The 13,546-nt window shown below is 38.4% G+C and overlaps 1 protein-coding gene across 1 annotated transcript in view; it reads right to left on the bottom strand.

Annotated features, from left to right (window-relative positions):
• Nucleotides 1–6,764, bottom strand: part of col28a1a (collagen, type XXVIII, alpha 1a) — a 47,546-nt gene extending 40,782 nt beyond the window's left edge. The window contains exons 1-5 of the mRNA XM_008421231.1: nucleotides 6,696–6,764; nucleotides 5,698–5,830; nucleotides 1,379–1,944; nucleotides 1,233–1,253; nucleotides 1,044–1,103 (exon numbers count right to left, since the gene is read on the bottom strand). Coding sequence (XP_008419453.1) covers nucleotides 1,044–1,103; nucleotides 1,233–1,253; nucleotides 1,379–1,944; nucleotides 5,698–5,830; nucleotides 6,696–6,707 — 792 coding nt within the window. The 5' untranslated portion in view covers nucleotides 6,708–6,764. The remainder of the gene's footprint in view (nucleotides 1–1,043; nucleotides 1,104–1,232; nucleotides 1,254–1,378; nucleotides 1,945–5,697; nucleotides 5,831–6,695) is intronic.
• Nucleotides 6,765–13,546: the final 6,782 nt, after the last annotated feature.

The raw sequence follows: 13,546 nt of genomic DNA, 5'->3' as shown, positions 1-13,546 counted from the left end.
AATCAATCAATCAATCAATCAATCAATCAATCAATCAATCAATCAATCAATCAATCAATCAATCAATCAATCAATCAATCAATCAATCAATCAATGTGTAAGATGTTATTTATAGAACATCTTACACATCTAGTGACCAAAGTGCTGAACAGAAAAAATTAAGTACAATCAATCAGACTAAAGACAGAAAAAATAAATATAGCATGAATGAAAAGCACAGCCCAACAATATTTGCTCAACTGGAATAAAAAGCTACCTTGAAAAGATGAGGATTTAAAATTTTTAAAAAACATTCAGTGTCATGACTTGTAGTGTTATAGAAGAGCCGCAGCACTCAGATCAAGGGTGAGGTAGAAAACTTCTTTCTTTAATGTCAAACTATGAGCAGGATCTGACACAATGTGTTGAGAACAGGTAGCACAGAAAACTGAATGTCCAAGACTCAGATAAACTCAAACAACTGTTAAGGACCCTCAAAGACAGAGCACAACACTAGAGGTTAAAAACACGCAGGAACATTGAGGGGACACGACAGAGACGGTACAATCAAAGGTACAACACGATAACACAGGGACTAATTAACCAATAAAGGGAAAAACAAGACACCAGATGACTGAATTTATCGATCAGCCTGTACTAGAAAACCATAATCCTCACACAAAGTATTAGACATTCTTACAATAAAAGGGAGATAGTTCCAGAGTTCTGGAGCAACAACACAACAACACTCTGGTCACAAGATGAGTCCTGTCCAGAAGCCACTGGTGTGTCTTCTTCTGGAAATATGCTTGTTTATAAGTTCTATTAAATAAATAAAAAAATGCCTGATCATTTATAAGTTTAAAGATCAAAATGAAAAATCTTAAAATCCAACATACAGCCAGTGCAGAGCAGACAATCTCAGGGTAATGTGGAATACTAAACCATAACTAGGCGGGCGGTGTTTCTCTATATATTAATTTACAAAGGCCTTAAGATCATGCAGCATGCAGAAATGCCCCTAACCTACTTAGTATGATACATGTCAACAACAGCATACTTACTAGACTGCCAGGGCGACCCCTCTCCCCCTTCTCACACCTACAGTTCTTTGGCTGTGGGCACTGAAATAAAGATACAGAGAACACATCTTAACCGACACACTGTAAATATATAGTAAATATATAGTAATCAAAGATGCAAAGAGTCTCTGACTGAAAAATATGTATAATCTGAGAGCTAATGTTACTTACCCCTGTTGTAACAACTGTATCCTGCAAGAAGGAAAAGAATCAGTCTCTAAATATCTGTCCTTTAAAAAATGGAAATATGAATAAAATCATAGTACTTGTGATGGAACAAGATCACAAGACCTCTCCACCACAGCAAATTTACTCACTATTTCACTGAAGACTTTTTCATCAAGCTGGCTGTCAGAGAGACTGAGCACATGCTGCTGTGGGGGGGCACTGGCAATGGATCGTAGCTGTGTTCCCATGGTATCTGGGTTGGGCAACGCAGACAGCCTGATGGTGAACACCCTGATGTTGTGCTGTTTGGCCTCTGCAGCCGCTGTGATGGCACTGGGGCTGCGAGGGTGGTCTCTTCCGTCCGTCATGAGCAGCGCCACCCTGAGACCACTGGGGGACGTCTCCTGCCTGAATATCTTGGTGGCATTGGTGATAGCATAGGCAGAGTATGACCCATGGCCAATGAAAGTCATTGAGGCCACCCGACTCTGGAAGACATCCATGTCCTGCCAGTCTCTGAAGTTATGCTCTACTGATACTTTGCTGCTGTACTGCAGGGCAGCAAGGCGCAGGCGCAGACGCCAGCCTGCAGGGTGAAGCTGCATGAGCTTGGTGCTGAAGCGCAGGATGAATGTCTTCTGCTGCTCAAACAGCACAGGTTGGGCATTCTCTGTACTGTCCACTATGAACATGATATCCACTGGGCAGGCCAAGGCTAGCCAGAGAGAAAACAGTCTTATTACATTCAAATAGTACTGAAACAATAACATTTAACTGCGGCTCCACCGGTCAAATATGATTGAATTCCTTTGAGTCACTCTCTGTTACTACTGATATTGTTTGGTGAAACAGTGCCAACAGATTCACTTCAACAGTAGGCAGCCTCTTGAAGCTGATGACCACTCATTTTAGAGCTAAATGGTTTCAGTCCACATCAGTTTATAAAAAGGTCTATAATCAAAAATAGCTACACTTTTTTATATCTATCATCAGACACCACTACTGCTGGCCATAAATCTGAAATGGCCATATCTAAACAATTTCAAGTTCATGACAGTTATTCACAAATGGACATTTAAAACAGCTGCTGATCATCTAAGGAGTGGACATTCCAGTAAGTTTCACCCAACGTCACACTGTGAAATACTTTGAGATTAAGGAGCTTCATCCCACATTCTATAAGCCTCAGTTAGGAGTTTAAATATTAAGATGTGTGACTGTAAAAGCACAAAAACTACCACTGAAGCAGCTTGACGTGTGTGGAAGGGTTGCCAGGAAAAATATGTTTTGGTTCAAAAAAGAAAATGGCAACATCACTTACAACGTTACAACCCAATCATCTTCAACCTCCGGAACAATCCGCTTCGACAGATGAAACCAGGATTTGGAAAAGATCCAAAAATCTTACACGAAATAATGTGGAACCTACTGGTAGCATGTGAAGCACATGACCACAGAAAATAAACAGAATTACATATCTCTGGAAATGTCTACAAAATCTTTTTTTTTGCTGTCAGTTCAAAACACTGCTTGAGACTGTGTGAAACATAGCCACCCAAATGAGATGGTGAGGGAAAGGAAATGCTGTCACACACTAACTCCAATAACACTTCTGGTAGCTGCCAACTTCACAAAATCCTTCCCTTTATGGACCAAACATTACAATTTGGACCAATAAGTAAGACTTTTCTTTCTCTGCAACAAAAACGTTCTGTGTGTCTTTTGCTCCATTGCAGGGCCGCATTCTAAGTGGACGTTATGATCAAGTGGAGGTCATTACGTCCCAGCAGTTTGAGTGAAAAATGTGTGGGACCTAATGGTACTGTGTGAAGCATTTTGTAATTTGTCATTATTAATCTAAGGAAACAAATATGTTTGGGTTTCCTCAAGTCTGTGTTTTAGAGCAATGTTTGTTCATTGTTTATACTCCATTTAGTTCGGAATATTACAGCGTCTTCCATGTGAACACTTGCACAAAATTGCTGCTGGCCCCCTGTTGATGACTGAAAAACCTACAACAGTCACTGAAATAACTTTAAACTGAATAAATAAATACATAAAAGTTTACTGAAAATTAACCAATGGAAATCAGAAATTGCATTTAAATTGTGGTTCAACAAAATCTTTCATAAAAACTACGATTAGTAAACTAGTAAAAAAGGCCTGGGCAAAAGTAATGGCACCTCTTGAAAAGATAGAAATCAATTTCACCATAGGAGCATGTTAAACTAAGGTCTGTCCACTATTTGTTTTCCAGGTGTCATTAAACCTGTAATCAGTCACTCTGCCCATTAAAAGACTGACACATAGTCATTGTGCTGCTTGGTGAAGGGAATGTATTAAAGTGAAAATCAATCATGGGAAGGGAAGGAGATTGGAAAAAAAATGATAGACCAGAATGTTAAAGGTAAAGACTAGAAGAATCTTTCCAAGCAGCTTGGTGCTCATCTGACTACAGTTGTATATATTATTCAGAAGTTTAAGGTCTACAGGATGGTAGCCAACCTCCCTAACCTTGGTCACAACAGGAAAATTGAAGTGAAGAGAAGGATAATAGGAAAACAGCCCAGAACAATCTCCAAAAACATCAAAGGTGAACTTCAAGATGTAATACATCATTGCAGAAGTCTCAGTCAGAAATCATCTGATTGCAGTGGTTGCCTTAAAGGGTGGCAGAACAAAATATTAAGCTACAGGTACCATCATTTTTTTAATGTTTTTTTTTATTTTTTTTTTTATGAATCTGTTGAACAATAAAGACTGTTGATAAATCTGCTGCCAACATCATAAAAACATTTCTATATGAAAGGTTTTCCTCACAGAAAAACTGGTGCATATTTATATTTATTATATTAATGGTCTGTAAAAATTAATCAGTACCTCAGCAATTTTGTCAGCTAAAATTATTTTATCTAATTTTAGCTTCCTGACTGTACAAGACTATTTAGGTTATCAAAGATCTTTTCTTTCTCTGTTACCAAGACTAGAACTAAACAAGGTGATGCCTTTCAGTGTTGGAACAAACTGCAAAGCTAAAAGTTGAAAAAACCTCCTTTAAGTTAGAACTGAAATCACAGCTTTTTCCTGGAGCTTCCAAACAAAGAATAAAAACTGCTTTTCACTTCATTTTTCCCGTCCGTTCATCAGGGTATAGCTCCCAGGGATAAAACCAGACCTCCCACTTCCAATCAATGCTTTCCAGCAATCACAAGGTGCTCAGTAGGTGTTCAGTCTGTCTCTGTTTTCTGGTTCTGCCCAGGGAACTCCCTCAGTAGGAAATGATCAATAAATCTTTACAGGAAGTAGCCTGATCCAATGCCCAAACCAAATTAACGGATTCCTTTTAATGCAGATAAGCAACACAATTTCAGGCTCCTCTGGATGACTCATCTTAATTACACCACAAATACACCAAAAATAAAGTCCAACTAATCTGTAGTGGGAAGGCCATTTTAATGCTGGCATGTGGGATCTCAGTCTTGTAGTCATGGTCCATATGTTATGGTCACTTATAACGAGATGCTAAAATACCTGAACTCTCCTGTTTGAGGTGAAGGTTAAACCCTGATCTAGATGAAGCAATTCAACTCCTTTCATTTTAGCTTACAGAGTTAGACTCGGGTCACCAGGCTACTTCACACTTGGATGTGGACTGAACTAGTGCACACAGAAGGTCCTCATCTCAGTTCACCAAAAGAACTACATAATGTGCAAACACACTTTATTCCAAACAATTAATGAGACTGAGGCTTCCAAACCAGATGCTCTTCTATCCCAGGAACAACACAAGCAGTAACAGCTGTAACTATGTGATGTCCCTTTAAGACAGCCTATGTTGTACCTGGTGATGTTATTTGTATGTGTCTCTACTCCGCTGTCAAGAGTGTGGGAGAAACGTGCTGCAGATGGGCTCATGGTCTGAGACTGACCTTTACATTTTATCTGCCTAACTCTGAGTGACGTTGCAGACTGTTTGGACTCTGCTTATTTCATGTCTGACAATTCAGCAGCCATTCAACCAGGCTTTTTAAGGTTGCTGAAGAGTGTGTTTATTAAAGGACAAATACTGAGGAATTCCTATTGCCAGTGTGGTTGTGAGTTTTTGACTGTCCTGATGATTGTCTGCTTCCTCCTCACCACCACTGCACATAACCCAAGAGTTGCAGTAACCTGAGGGGATCCTTGGGGGAATCCAGCGTTCACTGAGAACCAGCTCCACTAGAATGTGAACTCAGCTCTTGCTTTGGGATCAAATCAAGGACCAGGTAGTGCTTTAAAGCCACCTAGTATGCCATACTCCCTCAACACTCCACATAGAATGCCTCAAGGGACATGGTCACAAACATTTTCTAGATACATAAAACACATGTAGACCACACTATCCAACCTCCTAGCCTTAAACATTCAAATAAACTTGCACTGCCTTCACAAAGAGATACTCGTTAAAGATCAGTTGCACAACACTCACGTTTGGCCTTGTATGTGATGACCTGGTTGTCTCTCTGATCTTTCCTCCTTCTGTTTTGGCATTTGATTGGACATGACAGCACCAAAATTAGCGCAAAAATCTTCACAAGCTCCAGCACATTCATTGTAGTGAGCTGCAGAGAGAGAAAAATGCAGAGATGTACTTAGTGAGAATCTGTGGTAGGTAGCAAAGCTGCAGTAATTTGATGTGGACACATGAGGGAGACATGAGTATCCAGACTGAACACAGATTTACTGCTGGATATAATTTCAGTCCCTGATAGTTCTCCTACACTGTATCTGTCTATGAAACTATAGACTTTTTGCTCACTTTTTCCATAGTGTGTGCTTGTGTTAGAACAGTGAATTCAAAGCTACACATTTCAGTGCATTCACTTTTTTTTTAAAGGTTTTATTGGCTCTAGTGGCCTTTATTTGATAGTTATTATTGGCTGTATTTAGAGAAGGGGCAAAGGTTGCCAGGCTGGGAATCGAACCAGCGACAGCCGCGTCGAGGACTAAGGCCTCCATATGTGGGTTGTGCTTAACCCCTGCGCCACCACAGCACACCCCGGTGCATTCACATTTACAGAATTTGCTTCTGGTCTTGATTTTTATGAAACACCTAAATTGCTTTGATATTATTTTATGATGCATAACTCCATGTAGTCTTCTTGCCGTCTATCACAACCAGAATTTCAAATAACACTGTTACTCCTATCACAAATGTATCTCTCCTATTGTTATTATTTGATTATTACATGAATTATTGTGTCTGCTTTGTGGAAAATAGTTCCTCTCCATGGGTGGTTGTGCTTTCTAGTCATTTCTCTCTTGTTCTCTGTGTTAGCCTTGCTTATATGTTCTTATAAAAGTAAAAATAAAATAAAAAAAATAAAAGTGTCTTGTTTTTACAACAGTGCAATAAAATTTTTCTACTGCAAATATAGAGCCTGAAATGGTATTAACAAAAGTGATAGAAAATAAATGCACTTTTACCTGTTTGTTCATAAAAAGAAGCACCAGGTTAATCCATGAGTGAGATGAAGCAGCAGTTCTGCCTGGAGGGACAAGGAGCAGTGACTGGGTAAGACCTGGACTCAGGATCGAACCAGAGGCAAGACTCACAGCTACTTCCTGTTGTTGCCTTCACAATAAAGCTTTATTATTTGTGTTAGTTTTGAATTTATTTTACAGCAAGTTCTTTATTTCAACATAAAACTGCATTTCTTTTATATTATATATATGATTGTATGCACAGACTTACGCAGACCTTTTTCTTTCTTAAAAAAAAAAGAATAAAAAAAAGATGTGTAGCTTACAGTGTTGATCTTATTAAGAGCTAACCACTGGTCAGCTAGCACACTGTGTGACCAGATCACACACTGTGTGAGGGCATAGGATAACTCCTGTCACAATCCAATCCAATAATGAGTGGATCAAGTTATGGCTGCTTTTTAGATCCAGATCCTGAAAACTGGGAGAGAAGGATGGGAGATGAGACTGTAGGAAGAATTCATGGCAAGACAAGAATCGTGTTTGTCACAGTAGCTGTCAAACTACACAAGGTTTTCAGGAAATTAAGAACATGGATTGATTATTTTTTATATTGTACTAAAACACACAACTAAAAACATTTAAGAACGGCTCAGAGCAAAACCATGGACTGAGTTTCTGAATTCTCTGTGTGTAGAGCTTCTGCTCTGTCTCTACTGCACATGGTTGTGAGGTTTTAGCAAGCAGGTTACCTGAGGTCAACATCTATCTCCTCCATGTCTTTATTTCTCTACTTGACCACTACTTGGAAATGGTGCGTATTCAAGGGCTTTCTATGGATTTAGGCCTCATTGAATAGGATAAAAAAATATTGATGCTCGGAAATAAACCAAACACAAACACATATATTAGTAGTCTCTCTAACTGGGTTCATTTCTAAATTATGTTACCGGAAAATAACTATTTTTGGACATATGAGGACTTGAAAATTAATTCCCCTCTTCACAATCTGAATGCACCATGATGAGTAACTTTAGGTTTAACTCTATTAGCTGGGAAAAGCTCATAGAGTTATTTCCATGGCTTCAGTCTTACAGCAAACGACAGCCATTATCAACAACAGGATAAAACATGGAACAATGAACAACATTTCCAGAAGTGGCTGGAAACACCAAAATTACTCTAGAACCCAAAACTAAAGTATGGTTCAACTGTGTGACTGTTGGCCATTGTGGACAACCAGTTAAGTTTAGGGAAAATTACATTTCACAAAAGGCCAGGTTGGTTTGGATGCTCATTTTTTCCCCTTTGATATACAGAATGAACATTAAAAACCACCTTTGATATTCATCTTTGTCTCCTTTTAAAACTTGTTTCATAATGTGAAGTAATTAATTGTGGGAGAAAAAAGAAGAAATCTTGGACCAGTTTTCCTCCCATCTGTCTGAGAGAACATTTTGCATCATGACAGATTCTCCTCTGACTCTGTTCCTCTGCCCATGATTATTATCTTTTAATATCCTTCATCTTGCTAGACTGATTAAGTATTTTCTGATATTTCCTATCACATATATGCTGCTGACATCCAACTATATTTATCTTCAAAACAGCATCAGATGGACAGGCTGTTCGTTGTCCCATGTTTATCTCAGATCAGTGACTGGCTCTGGCAGCTGTGGCTGTACACTCTACACTGGCTCTAAGTGGATGTTAGAATTACAGTTTTTGTTCTCACCTGCAGCACCATGAATGGCCAGATTTTAAGCAAACATTCTGCTGCTCATGGCCTTCCATCCCAAACCCAGAATCTTCTCATTGTTCCATGTATTTAGTCAAAAACTAAGGGGACAGGCTCACCCTCTGATCTTGTTTTCAAGTTAAGACATTTTTGTGACTTTTGTTTCTGTGAAAAGTGCTTTAGAAATAAACCTTAATTATTTACTTTAAAAATGAGACACTTACCTTGAACACTTGAACAAATGTATTGATTGACTGAACAGTAGAGACTGAATGTTGACCAGCGTCCTTGCGTATAGTGAAACATGCTTGATTCATGGCTGGGAGGAAGAACAGCTCGACTTTAGATGTTTCAAGTCTAATCTTTATGGAGTCGTGTTTGGAAAGGCAACTGGAGAATGTTGAGCTGCAGTAAGAAGCTGTACCTGGGGGATGCCAGTATGCAGTTTCTATTAGCTGCTCCCATATTTCAAACAGACAGGCTCAGTTAGGACTCATGCCCAACTCCTGACATAAATCACTGCTCTGTCTGTGAACTGCCTCAGAAGCTCCTGAGGAAGAAAATATTAAATTTAATCAAAATTTGAAAGGTTATTGGAAAAAAAGAAAAGAAACTGTTGAATCCTGCTCAGCTTTTGTTTTAAAGAACTTGTCAATATGCTCCGATTGAGGAAAAAACTGATCTCAAACACACTGGTCAGGGTAACATTCTGGATTTCATTCAAGGATTTCCAGGCAAATGTTGGTTTAATACTTAAGATCAGGCAGATTTGCCTGTTAAACTGTCTGATTACCATGAGCCTATCAGATCACACCTTGGTGCTCCTCACACTTGCAACCCATTTCTAATCAACTATCTGTTCCTTGTTCAGTAATTAAACTCTCCAGCTTATATACTCCCCATACTCAGCCACGCCTCGCTGGTTCCTCTTGTGTTTCTCCTGGAGTTTTGGTTTTGCCCTGGTTTGACTCCCTGCCTTCACTGTGGTTTTTGTAAGTTTTTCTGTCCATGTTTCACTATCCGTGAAGAATCTACTCTACATCTCCACCTGCTGCGTTTGGATCCATTTTGATTATTTTAAGTTGACCTTTTGGGGATTTTAAGTTCTGAGGGCTCTGGTAGAAGAGACAGACAGCTTCCTGTTTTTCATCAAAGACTGTATTCATCAGGCCACAGCTGGATGACTCGGCACTTTTCCATTTTAGAAAGATTGTTCCCAAAAGGTGAGTTTTCTGAACAACTGTAACGTTAATTCAGCCAGACTATTGAAAAGGCCTCCAACATTATGTCACATACACATCAGTAGATTGTTCCCACATGTCCATTTGCAATCTTTTTGAAACTGTTGTTAGTTTTTATTTCATGTCAAAATCCCTTTCAATCAATCAAAATATTATTGAAAAGTTTATTTATTTTAAGAACTCCATCACTGAGTAAAACACATTATATAGAGAAGTGTTTCTCAACCTTTTTTGGGCCAGCCATTTTCTAGTTGTTAAATATTCCACAAAATGACCAGATAAAAGATGTTCAACATGCCAGTTTAAACTTTGATTTATTTGCAAAACAACTGAGCTCTGCAACATTAAAACATGGATAGAACTGTAACTATATTAATCATGGCTCTTCTTCTCTTCAGTTTCTGTTGGTGCAGCTCTGTGTTGCCTTCAGGAGAATGGGACATCAGAGTATCAACCATAAAATTTCACCCACATGGCATTTATTGTGCTAACCAGAGCTTTCAGTGGAAAAACAAAAGTTCCAGGTCCTTTTAATGCCATAGAAATATGAGACAGAAACATGGATTATATCTGTATATAGACCTGTCTATTGATTATAGATTAATAGTTTTACTGGACAGAAATTACAAAGAACAAATCTGGTTCTTAATCAAATCCTAATGAGTCAAATTGAAAGTGTCATGGAGTCATCAGCCTCATGACATTAACACTGATATGAAAAATAATATTGAAGAAATAAATATATCAAATCTAATTAAAAACATAAATAAGTGATCAGTTCTTTACTGTTATGATCCGTAAGATATATTTATTCTCAGTATTAGATGTGGTCTCAACAAACCCATGACATTTCAACAATATTATTTTACCTTTTATCTTGAAATAGTGTCTCTTTATTCTTGCCATACAGTCCTCTGTATTAATTATTGCTCGAAAGGTCTTGTCATACCAGTTTATTCCTCTGTATTTACTTTAGTTTCTTAGATTACTTTTGCATTTTGTTCTTCATTCATTTGATTAGTTTTATCCTCTCTTGGTTTATTGCTATGTCCACTTTAGTTTCGTTTCTGTTGCTAGATTTATTTTATCATTTATTGACTATCAGTAATCTTCACTCATCACCTGCTGCGCCGCATAATTGTCATGTGTTTCACATCATGTGCTCATTTTTCACTATTCAGCTTCGGATTCTCCGTTTTTATGCCATAATTCACATCTAGTTCGTCGCTCCATTTTATGACACTAGTTTTGCGCATTGTGCGCGTCGGGTATTTTTTTGTTTGCTTTTGTTGGGGTTTTTTTACCCCCTAAGGTGCAGGGCGGTCAGGAAGCGTATTGATGGGGAAAAGGCAGACTGATATAAACCTTTTAAAACAACGGAAACAATTTCTGCATTCTGATTACTGAAATTTAAAAGTGCTGTGTTGTTCTACCACACCCATACCGGACCACTTACAGCACCGGTGTTAATGCTATAAAATGTACACTGTCTATGGAGGTATCACCCATGGAGGGATTTCTTTATTTAAATGGGTTCATTTTTCAGAGGGATACAAAGTCAGGGTATCTGATTTTAGTAATTACATGTTTATAAGAGCGGTTTTCTGTTGTCCTTCCATGGAAGCGTGCAGCCTTCAAATGGAAATAAAACACTTTTTAATATAAATTTCTGCTTAACATGATCACAGAACTGCCAAAACATATGCACAAAAATACCAGACAAAGTGAATTACAGCGACGTCATCAGCCGGTGTAACGCTGAACTGATGCGGTGAAGCTACCAGGAGCGGAGCTGCGCCAAGAAGCTACAAACACTGAATAGAAGAAGAGCTGCCATCGATACAKWYGCAGCYAAGCATGATTTAATGTTACACAATACAGTTTTACCAAGTTGCTCAAAGTCTAAACTGGTATTATTGTGCATTTAAGGTGTAAAGTTTACCTTCGACCAAACGCCCCCCAAAGGAATCCCAGCGCCCCCCTTTTGTAAAAATTTCCACTGGTGCCCCCTGAGGGACGGTACCGCCCACGTTGAGAACCGCTAATATAAATTAAGTACACAGACTGGTGTTTTTAAGGCTTTATTACTGTTAATTGTGGTTATTTTCCACTTCCTGTTAATGAAAACATGACATTTATTATCAGAGTATTACAAGACACCTATTTCAGATTCATTTCACCATTTCATTTCATTCATCCACCATCAGCTGCTCTCTGCCTTCTTTCAAAGATCTCCACAGGTCCCACTGCCTCAGGAAATCCAGGAATATTTTTAAAAGACTCCTCACACCCTGCTCACAATTTGTTCCAACTGCTGCCATCTGGCTGCAGATACAGGAGCATTAAAGAAAGAACAAACAGACTGAAGAACAGTTTATACCTGGTAGCCATAAGAGCATTAAATACCCTGTTGCACTATTTTTTTCAGCAATTTTGTTATAATACATGACACTTATTGCATGGTTCTATAATGACAATAAAGATTGTTATTGTTATTTCAGAAAGTGATGAGACAAAGTCCTGGCATGGCATCCAGAAACTGAGTTTCAGAAAAAAGCAACAACAAAAAACTAATTTGGGAAAACCAAAGAACGAACCATACACAGATTGGGGGATGGCATGAGGACCTGGCACTTTGCTAATTAACAGAGTTTATGTGGAGAGCAGCAAGTCTTCCAGACCTCTTGAAGTTAAGCTCTCCCCGATTTGTTTATACCACTGTCATGACAAAAAGTGCATACTGGATATCTGTCACGTCCGTATTTTTCCACGCTAGGTGTCTATTGAAGTCATAAATATACTTGAAGATCGAGGATGCAGAATGAAAAGTCAAAAGAAAAAGGCTGCTACTGAAAAGCTAAGCATAAGAAAAAAAGGGAAAAATCTCCATTCAGATGAAACATTACTAAAGCAGTGAGAGAGCCAAAGGCTGGGTGATAACAATAATGAATATAAAGAAGGCCAAAACTTAAAACGGACATTAACTGTGGCTCAAATGAACCATATCACATACAAACAATGTTTTAGTTTTAACATTAAGATAAATATAATTAGAGTCAAATCCCTTTCTGGTACTTAGCACAGTAATTTAGCTAACTTTAAAGTCATGTAGTTACTAACACCAAGACATACAGACATACAGACATAGTCTGTATGTCTGTATGACTAAAGACATTTGTTAGAACTAAAACAAATAGTGCATTTTTCATATATTTAACAGGGAGTTTTCCTATATGTATATATAAAGATGTATTAGTTTGAGCAAATTACATTATGTCCATTTCATAAAGATTGACACACCTCTTGCATAAAATCTAAAAGTTAGCACAGATATGGAGTCTTTATGAACTCACTGAAATCATGAGCTGCCACTCCTGAGGCTCTTCAGCCTGGTACCATGATCACAGCTTCATGTCCATCCAACAGCCTCACTAATAGGTTCCCACATGTTGGACATGTAGTTGATTTTTGGACTGATGAGTTCATGTCCTGTTAGGATAACCAAAAATCAGTGCGCAGATTGCTATGCTGATTATGAACTAATAACCTGTGAAGGAATAGTAATAAGCAGAAGACAGGCAGATTTACAGGATCTCCTGTTCAGAGTAGCAGCTTTTGAGGTCATGATGAAGGTTTATGAGAAGTGAACTGAAGCTAGGCCATCCAGTGCATCAAAGTGAAGGAACTTCATAATGACTGATGATGAGTTCAACCCCCTGACAAGTGAAACCGATAAACTCAGAGATGTGGTGATGGATTGGAAAGATAATTGCTCTTAAATCCTAAACAGGATTTTGTCCAGTGAGATTGAGGTCATCAATGCATCAAGATAATTATTTTTTTGACAGTTTCAGGAGTGCCAGTAACTAAAACCT

This window comes from Poecilia reticulata, linkage group LG11, assembly GCF_000633615.1.
Source record: "Poecilia reticulata strain Guanapo linkage group LG11, Guppy_female_1.0+MT, whole genome shotgun sequence".
Lineage (NCBI taxonomy): Eukaryota > Metazoa > Chordata > Actinopteri > Cyprinodontiformes > Poeciliidae > Poecilia > Poecilia reticulata.
Note: the sequence above shows the minus strand (reverse complement) of the source record. Positions and strands in the feature narration are given on the sequence as shown.